Raw genomic sequence first — 21,094 nt, 5'->3', positions numbered from 1 at the left:
TGCAATACAGCAATAAAGGAGCCTGAAGTGTCAGACGTGATTCTTTTTAAACAAGTATTTTTTCTTGCTATCTACTAATTAATATTTATACTCATTATCTAATACTATCTCCATAAGACTAAATAGAGTTATGAATTTATGTTTCATCTAACACTATTTACTGGGATTTCCAACCACTGCCAGGTACTTGCTTTTTTCGCAGCTTTTAAGATTTCAGTGCTTTAAGTTTTAGATAATTGATAACAATGCAAATGAATTTCATTCAAGAATACATTCAGATATTTTGTAAGGTTTTACCATGAAATTATGCATCAACTTGTTAATTTACTAAGAATTGGTGATGAGTTTAACTCAAAAGCACTTATAATATCTTACTGGTTTTCTATTAATATTAAATCAGTTTTTTGTACAGATTTCCCTTACATTTCTGTTGTACAACTTTTTTAAAGTCATTTATTAATATATATATATATGCATGGAGAGAATTTACTTACCCTAGTTAGATAAAGAGCAGGGGATTAAAGTGCCACTGCATATGAATTGAGGCTGTAACTCAATGGTGCTAATAAAAATTGAGTCAGGATACACATATTTAATTTATTCTGGGCAGATTTTACTTGTGGAAAACAAAAGGCCAAAAGGTAGAAATTAGTGTAGCTGCAATCATAAGAAAACAATTTTAATATTAGTTATGTTGAAATTTAAATGGCTAGTTAGCTTTCCTAGAAAGATAATGATACTGTGATGTACTTACATAAATGAAAGTTAATACATTATTGGACAAATTGGTACATACTAAATTATACTACTTGAAAACAGTGGAAATCTGCCTTTCTAAATAGATTAAAATTATGAAAAGGAAGTATATTGGACAGATTATAGTGTTTAATAATCTATTTTTCTAAAATGATGCTAAAATTTTCTATTACTAAATATTTAAATAATTCATTTTCTCTTCTCCTCTATGAAACACTACTATGTCACTGAGAGAGCAATTAATTGATGTACAGCAGAAATAAAAAAAAATATCTTGGCCTTAGAGTTTTATTCTCTTGGTGCTATTTGGAAAAGTCAATATTGTTCAACAATTTTAATTATCTGTTTACATTCCATCTTTGAGATGTTTGATGACATGGAATTAAGATGTTTAATATATATAGAAATATAATTAACCCACTGACTTTTACATGAATGATATCATACATAAAAAATGTGTTGAGGAGCAAAAAATATCCCATAACATTTTTTTTCCTTTTAAACTGTAAGGTATGATTGTTGAAATAATACCACAACAAATATAAGCGTGCTGCATAATATAAGCGTGCTGCATTTATCTATACATGTTGTAAAAGTGTAACCTTCATTCCTCAATATTTCATAGAAAAATCAAAACTAAAGTGAGAATGCAAATTAATCCTCTGTCAGATCGATTATTCTTCGAGTTCTTTCAAAGTCCCTCTTTGCTTATATTATAGTATTAAACATAACATTTATATGTTTTAATTAAAAGTATAAATGTGGGGGCTGGGGATTTAGCTCAGCGGCATAAGTGCCTGCCTTGCAAGCAGGCAGTTGTAGTTCAATCCCCGGTACCGATAAAAAGGAAAAAGACAAAAAAAAAAAAAAAAAAGATATAAATGTGACTGAAATTTTATAGTTTAATTCTAAAACGGTATAGAAATAACATAAATAAAGCCCTAAATAGAAGATCTAACTTTTATTTATTTGCTTAAGCACTATAGGACCCTGCAATGAGTTGTCTCTCCCTGTCTGGATCTCCTTCTCTTGCCCTTTCTATTACACCTCTCTCTGTGTTTAATCTGTTCCAAAGTCTTGCAGGCACAAATGTTTACTTATTACTAACAATATTTCTAGAATGTTACTACTAAAAATTTAACTTATTGACTTTGAGGAAACTGACATATTAGCAAGAGAAATCCATTATGAAGCCAAATTGGCATCCTATGCTGTTCGATGTCTTTTTATGCGAAAACCTTATTATTAAAGTCACTGTGATTATTTCCACAAAATTTCACCTTTTAAAATATGTTGCTTATTTTCCATATGTTTACTTATCATCTGACTTCTTCACCTGAGACGTGTATTTTCCTTTGTTTGTAATGGAGATAGAACTCACAGCCTTGAGTTTACCAAGCAGGTACTTATGCTGCTGAGCTAAACCCTAGGCCCTATATGTTAGTCTTTTAACTGAGGAATTACTGACTAATTTTTTTTCCCTCTCTGTGGATTGTCTTTTCACTTTGTTGGTGATTTCTTTTGCTGTGTAAAAGCTTTTTAGTAAGATAAGATCCCATTTGTTGACATGTTGTAATTCTTCCCCAGCAGTCAAAATTTTTTCATTAAGTCTTCGTCTATTCCTGTGTCTTTAAGAGTTCTATGTATTCTCTCTTCCAGAAAATCTAATGCTTTTTTTAAAAAAAAATTAGATCTTTTATCCATTTTGATTTAGTTTAGTGCATGGTGTGAGACATGGGTCTAGGTTTAGTCTTTAGCTCGTGGAAATCCAGTATTTTCAGTACCATTTATTGCAGAGGCTTTCTTTCAGTAAAGGTGTTTGACTTCTTTGTCAAACATAAGATGACTGATAGTATTTGCAGTTCCCTTCTATTGCCAAATGAAGTTTAGGGATATTTTCTCTAGTTCTATGAAGTATGCTAATAGTATTTTGATCAGGATATGATTAAGTCTGTAGAACAATTTTGGTAGTGTAGTCATTTTCATTATGTCGGTTCTTCCTACTTTATAACAAGTGATATCTTTCCATTTTCTGATGTCTTCTTTGATCACATTTTTTTCAGAGTATTGCAATATTAAAAGTACAACATTTTTACTTTCTTCGTTAGACTGATTCCTAAGTATTTCTTTTTCTTTTTTGGTACTATTATGAAAGATGTTATTTCCCCCATTTTTTTCCTCAGTGTGTGTCTTTAGTACAGGAATGCTATTGATTTTTGTGTATTAAATTTTTATCTGGGTACAAGACATAGTTGTTATTAATTAAAACCATGCTTAAATTTCATTTTAGTCTATAAACAATGGATATTATCAAGAAATCTACCAATAACAAATGTTGAAGTAGATATGAGGAAAAAGGAAACCCTCTGCTCTGCTGGTGGGAGTGTAGACTGATGCAACCGCTGTGAAAATCAGTGAGGCATTCCTCAAAAACTATGATTAAAGGTTCCATTTCACCCAACTAGTGCCATTCTTGGTTTATTCTTGAAAGAATTACAAGCATATTAGCATAGTGATATATGAAGAACTATGCTTATAGCATCACAGTTAGTAACAGCTAAATCTTGGAAACAGCCCAAATACCCAACAATCAATGAATGAATAAAAGAGATATGTTTTTTGATACACTGAAAAATTATTCAGCCACAAGGACAAATGAACTTGAGACATTTTTAGGTAAATGAATGCACATTGAGACCACACACTTAAATGAAATAAATCAAGCATGCATTTACATATCCCATTGTCTCTCTGGTATGAGAAACTGAAAATATAAATGAAGAAGAAAAATGTGAAATAGGAAGAAATTATTCAAAAGGAAAGTGGAACTTGAAGAGGAAGGAAGGAAGGGAAAAGAAAAAATGAAAAAAATGCAATGGAAACATAACTCTGTAAATAAGGAGAGAAAGAGTGGTTGAAGTGAGGAGGGAAATGTAAAGAAAAAAGAGGAATCAAGTATACCATGTGCAGGTACAAATTCTCTCTAACAGATGTGATCAGTATGTATATCTAAAGTGCACCAACAAAACCAATTAAAAAAAAAAAAAAGAAAATGCGAACATATGCCATCTCTAATATCATACCTGTTTATTTTGCTTAACAGCCTGAAATATAGTGAGTTACATAAGATGCAATGAACAGAGAGCGCAATCCTAGCCATTGAGTTGCAGATCATCAGGCAAAGAACATCAACGTGTCCTCTTAAAGTATAATCATAAAACACCCAGTTCTCAGTGCCAGTTCAGGTAAGAGTGAAGGACTCTCACTCAGCTCTATTGTAAATGTTACTTATTTGTCTTTATTTCTGATTCCAGAAATTCCATGATGTTTGCAAATTTCCCCACTGTAATTTTTGCCAGGTTTCCTGTGACAAACTAGGAATTGATGTCACCACTTCTGTCTCATCTGGATGTTGCTATCACTGTAGAGCTGCACGTATGTGTGGGAATGACACAAAAGGAGAGGTGTTTCGGTGCATGTTTATTCCTTTTAGACTCTGAAGCAGTGTAGGGAGAACGACATCAAGATGGCAGTAGTTTACTTGGAATCTATTTTTCATTCTTACCAAGAAAACAAAATATATACTGGTCACAATGGTCACACAAACAGTATAATGAAGAGGATATAAATATTGGAAGTGCAAACAAGTCAACATTAAAAAATAAATATAAAAATGTTTATTAAATCGCTCCATTATCTTAGTTCATTTTATTTGATGTTTTAACTCATTTTAGCTAAAATAACAAAGCATAGAATTATATTTTTGCATATTTATTTAAACAACACAGGCTTTAAAAATGCATAAATAGTTTATTCTAAAGCTGAAGGAATGTGAAGTATTATATGTGAAAGAAAGCAGAGCTATGATTTTGGGGGAGTAAGGAGAGGGTGATGCAGGAAACCTTACCAAAGTGCTCAAGAAGACTTTCAAGGTAAGGTATTGGAAATATGCACTGTTCTGAATGTACAATTAGTTTCCAGAACACACACACACACACACACACACACACACACACACACACACACGTATAATATACCATATACTGGTTTCAAAAATGTACATATATTAATTTATATATCCAAACTAATTTTTTATGCCAAATACTGTCACTTCATCTTGGCTACCAAATTATTAAATAATGGAAAAAAAGATATGTTTTTGTGTCATGGGCAAGTGTTTTTATTCTCATATTCTCATTTTTAATTTCTTTGTTTTTATTTAAATCAAAGTAAAGGCTTATGCATCTCTGAGTTTTTGCAAAGCACTAATTTGAGTAACTAATCTGAAATGTACTACTATGATGCTTAAAAATGTTACTAGTTTGCAGTACAGATTTTTAGAAAGCTAACATATAGCAGAAAGTGCCTTCATTGAATGTTTACACTTTTATTATAGCAAATAACTATTTGAGCACTTTGTAAGATAAATTTATTGACATAATTTACTAAAACATTTACGACAGAATTAACAATGGAAACTCATCTTCCATGGTCACTGAAATTTTTACCAGCTGTGTGTGGAGGCACCTGGGAGGCTGAGGTAAGAGGACTGTTGTGAGTTTGAGGCCAGTCTGGGGTACATAGTGAGTTAAAGGACTGCTTGAACCACATAGTGAAACTCTGTTTCCACAAAACAAAACAAAGCAAAGCGAAACAAAAAAAAAAAAGTTTATTTAAAAAATTTCTCTATACGTTTTGCAGTACTCTTTGGAAACAACAAAGATTCCTTATTTTGAAATAGATTTTAGATGAAGTTTAGAAAAAGTCTGAGAACATCATGTATAAAATTTCACTCAACAGAATTCATTAAGTCATATACTGTAGCAGGAAAAATTCTAATGGTGGCCCTAAAGGAAAAAAAAAAATACAATCTTTTCTTTGGTATGGCAGGGATCTTTTTGAATGTTTAAATATGGTGTTATTTTACTGAATATCAACAATCTAAAATTGATTTTGTTGGAAACATAATCAGTGAAATATTTCTTCAGTGGAATCTTACAGTGAAAAAATAATCTTGGAGACTTTCCTGATTTACCAGATGAAGACTCAGAGTACAGGGGCATGGAATCATTTTCCGAAACTGGGTAGAAGAAAGGATGGATGGAACTGGGAAAACTCAGTACCATGACGCCAAATAATTTTTCTTTGTGTCCTCATGTGTCTTGTTTTTTCCTCTTGATTTTAAACAACCTAAACAAACTGGAACAAACTGATATAGTATCAAAAATGAGTAATTTACCTATCATTTCCATTGTAAACTGAAAAAATTCAAAATATTAGGTTATAAGGTCTCCAGCTAAACAAAGATTTTTAGAGTACTCATAAGAAAATTTATCCGGTGAAAAATAACTGAAATTGCTTATACTACAATTGTAGTGTTCAAAATTAAAAAGTTGTGTAAGAGTTTGCAATTACACTTTTTAAAAAAGTTAGAAAAGAAAGTATAGTAAAAAATCTGAAAATACTTCATTTTTTTCTTACATGAGATTGTGAGACTTACAGATGAAAACACAGTACTGTGTTTAGAAAAATACTTGAACACTGTAGAAAAATTTACTATAGTCAAAAATAAGATGTTCATGAAGAAGTCAGAGAAAAGCCTGGAAATTAAAAAGAATCAAAATGCTAATCTGAACTTGTGACATCAGCTATGTTTGAGAGTTCAGAGCTTTTCAGTTTCTACAGGCAAATAAGGTGTATGCTAATGTATGTTACACAACATATTCAATGGAATCTAAAGCAGTAGCATATACATAAATACACCAAAATTTTTCCCATGAGATGTAAAACTTTTGCAATTACCACAAAAATTAAACTAAAACTATAAAAAATTCACATCTACCGAGGTCTTAAAAGGACTTTATTCCTATATGATTCAATTTGATTTTTGGAGAGTTTTCAATGCTGTGATTGAGGGATTGCTTTTAATTGTGATGCTGCTAAAAATTTTATCAGTGATGAAATTAATATAATAAGAAATATTGTGAAGTATGAGATATAAACAGGCAATATTTTGGATTATATGTAAGAGGAATAATTTCTAGATAGAGTAGGCAAATGGATCAGTTATATTTTTATATGATTTTACAGGAGTTATGGACAGATGCAGTTCTCTAAAGAGTAGGTAAATCAAGCTGTGTCATAAGAAGAACATGTAATAGATCAAAAGCAATATGAATACAGAAGAGAAGATTAATATGAGCCCTGCATGCTAGCATTTGAGTCAATTGTGAGAAGATAGAACTGAGATGATGTTTAGAAGATAAATGCTCACAACATGGAGCTACTTAGTCATTTTAGGATACAGTGAGTTTCCAGACTTTCGAAACATTTGAGAATGGCCTGATGCTCACATGACAATAACAGTGTAATGGGAATTATATGGCTTGAATTAAAGATCAGAGTTTTGAATAGCCACATGCCCACTTCAGTTCTTAAGATATTTGATTTTATATATTTAACAAAAACTTCATTCTTGAAAAGAAAATTGCAAAGAAATTACTATCTATTCATAATCACAAAAAAATATTATTATGAGAACGGAATGTAAAGCTTTACATACAAAATACTTTTAGTATGATAGTATTTGAAAGATTACATTTTATGAAAATGTGCTTTAAAGTGTTAAATGAAAATCTTTATTTCAATCTAATTTTCTATTATGTGTTGGAATAATAATTGTGAGTGGTTTAAGGCAGTCAGCACATAAGGATGCAGCAAAGCAAAGTCCCTGATAATTTTTTTAAGCCTTCTCTAATTTCAACCTGTCAGGGAAGATAGTTTAATCTGTTAGCTGCTAATACATATTTAAGTGAGCAGCCAGGGAAAGGGCTGCTTGCAAAACAAGGGCACGCACACGCATGCCCAAGACACTATCATTGGCTTTTTCAATCATTTCCAAAGGAAAAAGAGTATGCAGCATTCACTAAAAGAAAGACTACTAAAACATGCAGGAAATATGTTTTTAGGTTACATACATTCCCTGTATTTTCCTGTATTGGTACTGATTCCTAAGTAACAAATATGTACATTAAGGAATTTGTAGAATATTTCTGTAAATTGACTCTTAACCAATGGTCAGTAATATTTAATAGTTCTTTAATAAGAATTAAAGCATGAAATAGTATTTCCCTATCATCAGATTTACTGATTTTGCAACTAAAATATTTTAGTAATATTTGCTAAGTTTATTGGTATGTATCACATACATTACATGTAATTATATAATTTCTCAATCAGAGAGCTAAATTCTGTGAATAAACATTACAAATCAATTGATTCAAGATTCTTTTGTGGCCAAATCAACTTTCACTACATAAATTTTATAACTTAAACAGATTATGGAATTATGATTCCAAATGAAAATAATGTAAATATCAAAATATGTAAAAGCCATAAAAGAAGTGTACTTACAAATATAGAACTAGTCCAAAAAAAAAACAAAAAACCTAAAACATATTTCTGTTTAAAATTTGGAAATAAAATTTTAAGGTGAGTATTTATATTTAAACATGTTTATTAAAATAAAAAATAATAAACTTATGGCTAATTTCTTAGAATTTGAAAATCTTAAATATTCCAATTAAGAGTATACTGTTGCTTTATTTTTATATAATGGCCACATAGATATCACAAAGATAATTTTGACCTCTTTTTATTTAGAGTGTTAAAAATATAAATGATTTTTCCATTAGAGGCCATTCAAATGTGTATATATAATATATATATATATAGATAGATAGATAGATAGATATTTTATATATATATATATATATATATATATATATATATATATAGAGAGAGAGAGAGAGAGAGAGAGAGAGGTGTACACACACATGCCCACACCAAGAGAAAGCCTTAAGAATTTTTACCACATTTTTTGTGATTCTAAACTGAGTTTTGGCAATAGTGTCTGCTGAAAAACATTGAAACTAGCGATTTGAAAGCCCCAGAACAATGACAGCCAAAGAAGACCAACACTGATTAATTTTGGCAAATGTACTTGGAATGAGATCACAGAGATAACAGTAATAAAGAATTACAGAGCTTGACAATATGAAACTACTTAGAGAAAAATAAACAAATAAAGTACTTACCGCCAAAAATGCATAACTGTTAATTACCATTCTGTAAATAATTGTATGAATTAGCAGTTTTGTTCATTTTTTCATTTCATATAATAGCAATAAATATGAATACCTATTAAACTAATTTATTACTTAAAATCTAATTACAAGACACATTTATATATATAATCATTGGTTATATATAATCATCACTGAGAATTAACTTTTATAAATTAAGTTATAACCTCTAATTGTTTAAAGAACATTTTTGTTAAATGAAATATATTATCTAGGATATTTAAATTGTGACTTTATATTACATTTTAATAGTGAATGAGTATTTAATTGAAAAGTTTAATATATTTATAAGATTAATTTCAAAACTAGATAAACTATTACAGCTTTTGAATACATTCAAATAATTGTGGTTATTTATGTGTAAAATAACTATAATCACCTTAATGCATCACTGTAGTGAAAAGTTTCTACATCTAACAGAATCATTCGTAGTTAGTCAATCAGCTAACTTCCCGCTATAGCCTCTTAAGTCTAACAAATAAAAACCAGGAGTTAGAGTCTGGGAAAGAGAAATAGTTACAAAGTTTACATACTAACAGAGATGAACATAGAGGAGTACAAAGGGTTCTTAGACATTTAATTGTTTGGACTTTTACTGAGATAGTGTCTCACTATATAGTCCTGACTGGCCTCAAACTCATGTATTTTTTGCTTTAGATTCAAAATTTTGGAATTGCAGACAAGACCACCACATCCAACTTGATATTATGTTTAAATAAGTATTTACAGTGACTTTTTCCAAAGACCAGCAAATGAGGAAATAAAGAACGACAAGTGGCTTTTTTAAAAAGTGGTTTTCTATTCATTTAATATGCTCACATTTTGCTTTTTGTGGTATAAAAAGCTAGAAATTTTATAAATGAAGATGTCAGTGTCTAAGAAATTAAGGCTAAACTAGGCAAAGATAAAAAAGTAACCCATGCCTCCTGTGTGCATTCAAGGGAAGACATTTCAGGGGGATGGGCATTATTTTTTAGGTTAAGGAAATTCAAATGTAAAGTTGCCTGTTTGATAGGTAAATAACTGGCTTGTTCAAGGATATAAAGATTGACAAAAAGAAACAAAATAAAATAAATAAAACAAAAACTGGAAAAATCCTATCTTAAAGGTTTTGTTCAAGAGAATCAGGAGGTCATTTTAATAATGTATCATAGTAGCAGACATATGCAGAGACAAACCAACAAGTTTACTTTACTATTTATTACCTGTAAAATGGGAATTATTAATATTTTTGAAGGATTCAATGATAAAATAGGTGAAAAATCAATCACATAATGAAAACACAATTTTTCATCGTGTTTCCTTCACTTTGCTATTCTTCCCCATGCACACATCACATATGCATATATGTGACACTTAGAATATGTTCACCTACTTCATATTTTCTTTTTTATATAAATTTGTTTTGTTCTATTTTCTCTTTGTCAATTTAGAATTATTATTTTCAGTTTTATTGCTGAGAATAAAATTGACTTTCTATTTTTTAAAATTGCATTATTAACTTTTTGTAAGCAAATAAATTATATAAGCATTCAATAAATATTTCATGAAAAAACATATTGCATGTTTATGTATTGTATTCTACATATTAAGATGATATTGCTAAGTTTCTAAGTTCCATATCTAATTAATGGTCTTCTGCCACTCGTACATTGCTGTTTTCCATTCCGTTCTTGACAGTAAGTCAGATCAAAATTTTATGTATCATTTGCTTTTCAATTGATCTTGAGGATTGCTGCAATATTGTATTCATTAGACTGTATCGTATGATGTCTAAGAAAGTTAATCATCATTTAATTTTTATGTTGCATATGCTTATTTCAGGTAATAGTAATATAAGTAGCATGTTAAACTTTTGTGTCTGATTATGGTATTCATCAGATCTTGAAATACCTGCATTTATTACATTAGTTACCTTTTTTCAGGTTTTCCATTTCTATCCATTTCATTTTCTTAGACCCTGTGTTTGTTTTATATGTGAATAAAAGTTTTAAGATGCATGATGCTCAGTTATATTGGCAAGTTGCTGCATTTATGATTTCAGAAACATTCTAAACATACTTTTTCTGTTCCCATTTTAAAAATTGAAGAAAAGTTGAATTTTGGCTATTTTATTCAGATTTTATTCAATCTTGCCTGTTTTTATATGTATGTATTTATTACCATGAACTCTATGTTCCATGTCAAATATTGATTTCCAAAAATATATTTTAATTATCTCAATGCAGTTTTATCAACACTATGTTCATAATTTCATACTGGGTGTAGTAATTTTATTTATATTATATTTGTGCAGTATTACATCATTTTAACTCTTTTCAATGATTCTTATTATATAAGGTGTTATGCTAACAGAGCTACACAATTTCTAAAAATTCTTTGAGTTTGCTAACTGTGTAGGTGTAGTTAATATTTGTGCATATGTGTACTGGGGAAGGGACTTTAAGGATTTAAGCTCTCCCCCTAGGTTTTAAGATAATTACTTATATATTTTGTTAGCATCAAAATCTGTTTGCTTCTTTTTTCCTTCAATAAGCAGTTTTCCTAACAGGTGATAATCATACTGTCACACACTAGAAGTTCATTTACATCATTACTTATATATTTCATTGATTTTATGTGGTATAAAAAAGAATTTATTAATACCTGGATTTTGGTCAAGAACAGAGTTCCATGGGTCACTTTCTCTTACTCTTTGGTGTGCTCAAGAATGCTCTGACGTGTCGTGTTTGCAGCTTTTTTGGCAGGGCGCATCTGGGGCAGGGTTTACAGTCTGGCACTTGTTTTGCTGACCATCTGCATAAGGTGCATGGGAAACTGCACTAACTGCATTCACAGCTCTCCTAATTTTTCTATACACAATCATTAATATCAGCAATGACATGTGGAATTAACAAATACAACTATAGAAATATTAGAACAATCTTTTCTGGTAGGAGCATGTTCCAAATACTGCAGGGATGTATTTCCAGACATATTCTTGTGTCATATTAACTCCCAATCTGATGGGACATGGAGATATTTATAGCTTATATCAGTGACCTCAGCTTCTGCAGTAGAGAGAGGGCTACACAATTTTTATTCAGTATCAACTCTGCATTTTCGACCCAAGGATAGTGGTACAGCTCCCTGTTGTATTTAAGATAAAGACTACTTTGTGTGAACTAGTAGAATTTCTCATTTTGATTTTTGCTTGGTTGTAGAAGGTTTATTTATTTATTTATTTATTTTTGTAGTAAGAATCAACCTCAGGACCTTGTTTTTGTCAGGCGGGTACTGTTCCGCTGAGCTATATCCCCGGCACAAGATTTCTCCATTTTGAGATTAAAAACGGTTTTGATAATCACTGAATTTTACAACTGTTCAAGTAACTCCCTTGTTCTGGCAAGAAATTTTTCCTGCCATTGGTTGTAGGTGTAAAATTTTCATTTTCCTTTGTGAAGTGTTTCCACTGGAGCTGTTACGTGCTTGTACAAGAAGGTACAAATTAGAAGAGATTTTAAACCAAATACTCATAGATTTCAGTTTTGAAATTTGCAAATTCATGTTTTCTGAGGGGATACTGGGGATGGAACCCAGAGTCACAGCATGCCGCACTAGCACTGTACGGCAATGCTACATCCATAGCCATGAAATTAAGTGCATTCTTAAAGAAAGTCTTAGAGACATGTAATATTTATGATTTCATATTCTTCATGATATTATTGGTGAATATTGTATGTCATAATCCTGGTGAAGAATACTTGTGTTGATCATATGTGTACATGAGAAAACATTTCAAAATTTGGAGGCTTAAAACAACTGCAATTTCAATTAGGTCACAACAGGAAATTAGATACATGGATTTAATTACTGAGCCAAAGGTGCCATACCTGTGAGTGCAGAAATAAAGGAATCAGTGCAACAGATTCATTTTTTAAATAATCAGCTTTATCATTCCAAATATGTGGTCAATTACTCTTCTTTTTAAGTTTTATAATTTTGGTAAAATGTTTCCTGAATTTAAAAATATATTTGTGAGTGTTTTACATTTTACCATTTGTTTTAGGCTTGGTAAGAATATCATTTAAAGTCTCTGAATGTTAGTTTTTCAAAACTGGTGAAATGATACAATCAATGGAATGCTACATAAAAATATATAAAATATGATATTTCTTTGTAAGCAACATACATGAATAAATTCAAAAATATAAAAATATGATCCATAAACCAATATATATATATATATAATTTAAGTTTTTAAATATCTTAAAATATCTTGAATTTGCAGGTTGTTATTACTTGTGTCTATTTGTCCTCTTAAAGCTTCATGAGGTCCTATGTGGGACTTGTAAGAGGTGGCTGGATCTAGATTATGTGATGCTGGGATCATGGATGTATGGTTACTAATTGGATCCTCTGATTAGTTTGGTATAGTTTTGGGTGGGATGAAGGGTTTCAGTGCTATCCACCATGAGGGTGTGTGGCCTATGTGAAGCATACAGGATAGAAAAAGGACTAAACTTGCTTATTTCTTGCTACTTGCTACTTTATGCCTGGCCTGCCTTACCAAGGACAGTTTCTCCCCTGCCATGCCACTCTGCCTTGCAGCCTGGCCATCATGAACTGACACCTCTACAAATTGTGAAACAAATAAACTTTCTTCTTTTAAATTTGGATGTTGGGTATTTTGTCTCAGCAATAACTAAGACAGAGAAATTAAATAGGAAGAAAAAATTTCACTTAATTTGAGGGCTACTTTTTTCATTGGAAAGCTTACAATATTTTCTTGTTTCCAACTTTTGATTGCTTGAGATATAAAGTCTATATGGAAAAAAAAGTATTTAGAGTCCAAAAAAATGTCAACACAGTAACCACTTCCTTTAAGAAACCTCATTTTTCTCCCTTAATATCTTGTAATTTTCTCCTCCCAATTATAGTCTTGAGTTTAGTCATAGTAATTCCTTTGATTTTAAGTTTTAGTAAAAAAAATTAATATATTCATCTGAACAGCAAAATAGAGTTCTGCCTGTTTTGTAAACTTCAAATGAATGCAATCATAGTATTTGTACTTTTGTAAATGTGCATGTTGTTTCCTTCACTTTCCTTCACGATATTCTATTTCAGATAGTCATTCATACTGGTTGTTATTGTAGCTATATTCATGTTATTATATTGGTTTACTTTTTATCAGCACATGCTTGTGATACATAGTTATCATATTCAGTTTGGAAGATTGGTTCCTATCCTTACTACATCTTAGTCACTTTTACTTTCCTTCCCTTTCCTTATCCTCCTGTCTCCCTTTGTCTTTAAATTCCCTTTCTAAATCCAAAAGTATTTACCGTTTCCCAATGTTTATATATTTGATTTGATTATCGTCACTATTATCATGATTATTTCTATTGTAGTTATTGTTATTTGAATTTTAAAGTCAGGGTCTTCACAGCCTAGCCTAAAAATCATAGCAATCCTCCTGCTTCAGCCTCTCAAGTGATGAGTTTGCAGGTGTGTCCTCCACATCCACCCTGATTTTGTTAATTTTTAATGTGTAATATTTTAGGTATTCTTAGGTTCCTACAAATTATAAAACTGCTTAATTTTGTTTATTTCTAGAAACAAAGTGTTTTTGGCTTTCTTATTCCATCAAAATAGATTTACATATATGTTACATATGAGAAATGCAATTTCTGGTTTCTTCCAATGATTTTCCACATTGAAAAATTGTTTATTTAAATCAGGGTTTGCCACACACAAACTACTTCCATAATTCTATCATACATGAAGTGGACATATATTTCTATATCTTTCTTAGAATTCTAGGTTCTCTTGTATTTTTTGAGTCATTTTTAAATACATTTTCCCAGGAACTTAACTGCAAAAACCAATGAGACACATTTATCTCAATACTCTATTACTAAATCTCACAGCAATGTATGAAAAATTATTCATTAAGCAAGCAAAAATTACAGTAATATTATATCTACAAATATTTAGAAAGTTTGTAAGAAATTTAACGTTTCATCATTTACATGAACATGTGTTTAAACAAAAAGAGTAAATTCAAAAAAGAAAAATATGTATACTTTCTGTTAACCATACCTGAATCTTTACCTATTTGAAATGATTCTTTTAAGGGAATAATCTTGGCAAGGTATGACTTGAAACATAGATGAGTACTCTAACGACCCAGCCTGTTAGTCTATGACTTTAGAACTCATATCAGTAAATGATTTGTTTATCTAGAGAACTGGTAACTTATAAAATAATGAGGATTTTTCACAACATGGATAAAAACAATACATATACCTATGGGCCAGCTGCCTGATACCACAATATAACTGCAACCACAATCTTCCAACCTACTTCTATTCAGGAACCAAGTATGCATCTATCTTATGCTTCAGAGTGAATACAATTTATTCAGTCACAGCACAATTTCTAAAGCTGGGAACATCGATTTTCACACTGTCTTAAAATGCCTGTATCTATCTCCAGGTATCAACCTGTAAGTAAGAGGAAAAGAGGAAAAGATACCTCAAAATCCCACATGACCACGTAACAAGAGAAACACTAGGTTCATATTCTAAATCCACCAGTTCTGCAATCTACCAATGAATAAATCATCTCTTACTATAAAGCAGTTTCATAAATACAATTTGAAATATATATATATATATATATATATATATATATATATATATATACCTTATTGGATGAGTAAAATTCTAGAGAGGTAAAAACATATTTTCTCCCTGTGCATGATCCTAGTGATCTTTGTTGCAATCTTAATTTTCTATATTTGTGATAAAGAGAAAATATATCTTTATAAAAGGAGATGAAATTTTGACAACTGAAAGCTATTTGGTCTAATTATTTTCACAGACTTGATATTTTTCATGCATCACTAATGCCTCTCAGAAACTATGTCAATATAATATGTCAATCAATGTATGACAGTAAGAATAAGCACTAAAACAACTTGGATGATAATTTTATGAAATCATAGGGTCTTTTAAAGTTTTAAATCAAACACTTAAATTTGAAAAAAATGATTTTCACTTATGTCTTAAGTTCACTAATTCCACATTTGTGTTTTATGACAATTAATTTTAAAATATAAAATCTCTAATAATTATTTTTGAAGATATATAAAAGAATGTGAACAAAATAAAAAAGTAATATGATCTCTGGATTTGAAATTCTCTTGCCTCTCAAATATAAGGTTAATCTCTGGAGGAAAAACTTTCATCAACTATGCTGTACAAATAGGTAGATAGAAGTCTTTAAAATTTAAAAAAAAATAGTTGAACAAATGAAATGCCTTACATTAACAAGACTATAAGAATTCTAATGAATAGAGTATATCATTCATTTTATATCAATTACCAGTGATCATAGACCATCAGAAAACTTTAATTGGCTTCATAAGGAGTTATAACTGTGTTCAGTGTTAGGAAGGATAATCTTAACTCATTGCTCATAAATACATATGACACTCATATAAGTTTATTCAAGCCTCCAAGGTAAGGACCAAATTAGGATAAGGAGCAGAGTGTTTAATAAACATCTTGCAAATAGAATCCCATTATCACTAAGCAGGTTACATGACCTTGCAAGCAATTCTCAAAACATTTTTCATTCACAAGCTTTTAGTACTGTAATATAAATAAAACCTCCTTTATTTAGTCCAGAAAATCTAGAAACATGTCAAGCCATGTTTGCACCTCACAGCTGACTGACTCATATTCTGAACCACAGCAATCACACTTGAGACAACACCTCACTTCCCCGGATAGAGATGTCACTACATCATGGAGACGTGCCCTGGTATCAGTTTGCTGACAGACTGCTACAAATTCTCTTGCTGAAATATGAGACATTCATAAAGCTTAAATTCAAGTAGTTTCACATAATCCGTAATGACAAACTGACACAACCAACAAGTGCTTATAAAAATGAATCACGAATCATAATATCTTGACTGCTTTAGCTGAACTTGAAAGTGTGCAATATTTTTATTTCATTAATAAATTAGACTTTTTTTTACACATGTGACACTAATTTGGTTATAAGGACTAAGAAATGTATTATTTAAAAAGACGCATGACATGATGTTTCCTGGAACTTGTTCAGTACACTCAGTCTTTTCTGTAAATGTGGATTGCTGATAAGATTTATTAATTTCTCTCATATAAAAGACAACTGCAGATATGAAGCATAGTGCCCTCTGGTGCACATACAACATAAAATAAAAACTGTATGTACTCTTTACATAGATAACAAACAGCAAAAATGGAAAACAAAATTTTCTTTTAGAGAAATGCTAAAGCAGCCACTGAGAATTGTAAACTGTTGCCACTAAGAAATGCCCAACGTGATACTTTTACATAAAATTGTTTATAAGCCACAGATCAATACAATCTAATTCCTTCAGATTACCACTTGTAAAATCCTCTACTTAATGGATTCACAAGGCTTTCAGGGAGCAGGTAGCCTTTGTTGGATTTAATATATGTCTCCTTTTGTATAACTTTAGATTTCAAATATATAGAGAGGAGTAACAAAAGTTAAAAGTTGTAGATCGTAAAATTCCTACTTTTCTCTTTGTTCTTGCTATCATGTCCTATTTGTCTGCTATTCCTTTTCCATTCATTCAATTACTGTGTCTTTTTAACTTTTGAATGTACAATTACTTTTCAGGGAAAAAGGGGAGGAAAGATGAGAACACTTGACTTTTCTGTGCTAGTGGAAGATGCCATTTCCATTTAGGCTGAAAAGGGTAGCATAGTAAATTATAAGGAAAAGCAATTAAAGAAAATCATTTAAAATTTTTAACTAGTTTAAATGAGAAACACAGCCTCAAAGAACATTAGCATTTACTTTAAAGCAATGTAACACTCTAAAATTGAAGACTGATATGCAAATGGTCACCACTACTTATTTTTCCCCGCATGTGGCACACCTATAAGAAATGATTTTAAATAGCCCGCCAGATTACCGTGGTTCATTATCAGTAATCACCCTCCTGAAACTTTCCTTAGAGAAATTTCTGATTCTTATTTCTGATTCTCTAAGAATGAGATCTCTGTAATTGCTTTCCCTTTGCTTCATACCTGTATATCTTGTATCTTGTGCTAAATCCCTGCCGGCTTCTGTCCACAAAGTCAGTGTATTCCTGTGAGCGATGGAAAGGTCCCTTATCAGAGAGGAGCCAGTCGAAGGGGCTTGTGGCATGCTGATCCGACAGAGTCGCAACTGCTAACACCCAGCAATGAAGACTCAGTGCTATCCACTCCCATAGAGCCATCGGAGAGAAGAGTTCAGCACCAGCTCTGCTCCGCCATACCATGCTTCCACTGGGGATTGGCAGCCTTCATGCTCTCAGCTTTCCTCAACACCTAGACAAAAGGCACAGGCAGTTAGCTAGCGCCTGTTAGGTCTGATACTGTTTTAAGTTAGATGATAGCAAAAGCAAGCAAGAAGCAAAACAAAACGATTTCTGTTTTTCAGAGTTACAATTTTTATCAATCTTGAGCACTTTTAAAACATATAATGAAGAGTGTCACTGAGTTATAATAAGCTTTCTTACAGTAATACCATCCTGTAGATCATTGTGCTCATTGAGCAACAGTCAGATATTTCAACTACTGTCAACTTTTTTTTTCTTAAATGGTTTATTAAAAAACTGATCCTTTGAAAGAAAAACGTTTAAGTAACCAATTTTGTTACGTTTTAATAATAGCTATATTTGATTATTTATAATTGTCTTATATAAAAGAATTATACATGAATTAAAGTTATTCAGGCAGTTATTTTCATTACCTAAACTTGGAATGAATATATAAGTTGAATAATACATTAACATGAAAATACATATGTGTTTGCATATGTGTGTGCGTCTATCTGTCTAGCTAGAGGTAGACTGACAGATCTGTGGAACTGGGAGTGAAGATGGTGCAGGGAAAGAATATTTTCCCAAATTGTCTTTTTCTTTATTGTTTTAGAGAAACTGTTTCATTGATTATATAGACAGATTCACAATTAAACTATTTCTAAGGCCTTCGACAGACAGGCATTTACTGTGTTGTATTTATGAAAAAATCATATCACCAAAATTCATATATATATATATATATATATATACTCAAAAATGCAGATGATTCATAAGCTATGAAATCATATACATTGTATTAAAGCCATCTAAAAACAAAGATGATACCAGTTGGTATGGAATGAATAACTTTATGCAAAGTGGCGGTTATATTGTCTATCAGCTGTACAAAAGAGTCCTGAAATGTTTGATTTCAATTTTACTTTCAGTCCCCATCAGTCATTTAAAGCAACGATATTTGTAAAACATAAACTATAGCTATATAGATCCTGGTTAATGGGATTATTTAATTATAAGAGTTTAGCCAGTAAAAACTCTTTTTAATACAATAGAAACTCACAATATAAAGTATTTTATATAGCAGTTACCATATTTCTCTAGTGTTTAAAGACACTGAGACTTAACTTTTCAGCTTATGGTTGTATATATTTTTAAAATTTGATTCTTAACTAATTTGATGTGAGAAGTACACTGCAGCAATTTGGTAACAACAGGTTTTCCAAAGGCATAAAGTGTGACCTAGATCATTAGACTCACTATGTTATCCACTAAAAAATAAACAGACAATATGCACATAATATATGAACTGACCCAGTGATGTGGGTTATTCCACTCTGACAATTAATAGATACACTGTAGAAAGTTTACATATAAAGACATTTTAAAAAATGACTTATCATCAGAAAACCTAACATGGTATAATGAAAAAATTTTAGACAGTAAATTATGAACCACTTTCAATCACTATATAAAGGCACCACTGTCAAGGGATTCAACTCATAACATTAAATGCTACTGAAAAGACAAATGCATCCTATAACTTTCTGCTTGGAAGTTGTTTATAATTTACCACTTATTATTACTCCTTCCTACTCCCTTCCCCACTTTTAAGTGTTAAAGATCTGAAAATAATTGAATTAATTACAACAGGGTCACACACACATTCTTCAAGTTCTTTTTCTTAAGTAAGGATAAACTGCTCTTTAAAATGCATTCTTTACATTAATTCTCACTAATATTGAAGTTGGCAAATTTAAAATACTGAACTTTTAAAACATTCTCTAATGATTCAAAGAACTGCATCTATTTATTTTTGTAGATAATATAATATATATTATTCTATTAGCTTATAAGTATTAAAATGTTTTATTACACTAAAATATAGAAACATACATTAAAATGCATGGCACCTATTATATACATCACAGATTAATTATCTTGCTGTTATATTTTTAAATAAATTCTGGCCCTGAAATAAGTGTCTATTAAATATAAGCAAATTAGTGATAATGAGTTAAAATGTTTTTAATTACACATTTTCAAAAGTTTTTCCCAAAAGTTATTTATTGTTTCAATTCCAATTGGTAGAATGTATGATGTACAAAATGCTTGCAACGTGGAAATCACTGTAAGAAATTTTGGGAAGAAGGCGGAACACAGGAATGAAGTGCATCTGTCTAAAAGAATTTAGAGTCCACTGAAGAGGCCATAGTTAAGACTGCATGTGATCATTCTTATTAGAATCATATTCTTTGATCAACTAATACTCCATACTGTGCATCTTTCCCTTTTTCTACTTTTCTAACTGAATATTTCCACAAGATCATATTTTTAACCCTCCCCCATGTTCTCCTATCTCCCTACACATATCTGCTCAATCCACATGCATCGTTTAGTGCATGAGTTTTTGTTTGTTTGTTTTTGTTTGTTTGTTTGTTTGTTTGTTTTTTGTCTTTTTCGTTTTTATCGGTACCAGGGATTGAACTCACGACTGCCTGCTTGCAAGGCAGGCACTTATGCCACTGAGCTAAATCCCCAGCCCCTGTTTAGTGCATCACTAATGTTCACTATCTTCACTTCCGCTCTACTTGGCTGATTCATGCCCTACCACCTACACTGCCGCAATAGTCTCTGCACTAGATTGCTGCATCAGCTTCGCAATGGATCTTTCTAAATCCAGTATGGATCTCTCTACACTGTTAATACAGTCACAACTATCTTAATAACTAGTTAAATCTGAAGAGATAACTCCTTTATCCCCCCTTATCATAGGCTTTATGTGTAGGAAAATACCCAAATCCTTTGAAATAACTTATAAAAG

General features: G+C 30.9%; 1 protein-coding gene across 4 annotated transcripts in view; it reads right to left on the bottom strand.

Annotated features, from left to right (window-relative positions):
* The window catches only part of Brinp3 (BMP/retinoic acid inducible neural specific 3), a 363,662-nt gene that overhangs the window by 325,813 nt on the left and 16,755 nt on the right, over positions 1 to 21,094 (bottom strand). For 3 of the 4 annotated variants that reach the window (XM_063240301.1, XM_063240300.1, XM_063240302.1), the window contains exon 2: positions 17,996 to 18,280. In XM_063240301.1, coding sequence (XP_063096371.1) covers positions 17,996 to 18,231 — 236 coding nt within the window. In that variant the 5' untranslated portion in view covers positions 18,232 to 18,280. Of the gene's footprint in view, positions 1 to 17,995; positions 18,281 to 21,094 lie in introns of those variants that run through there. The other variant, XM_063240303.1, reaches the window with a different exon arrangement.

Source organism: Cavia porcellus, unplaced genomic scaffold, assembly GCF_034190915.1.
Source record: "Cavia porcellus strain 051 isolate PalLab524CR breed Dunkin Hartley unplaced genomic scaffold, mCavPor4.1 scaffold_29, whole genome shotgun sequence".
NCBI classification, from domain to species: Eukaryota; Metazoa; Chordata; class Mammalia; order Rodentia; family Caviidae; genus Cavia; species Cavia porcellus.
The sequence above is the reverse complement of the archived record's forward strand: the minus strand, read 5'-3'. Positions and strand labels throughout refer to the sequence as shown.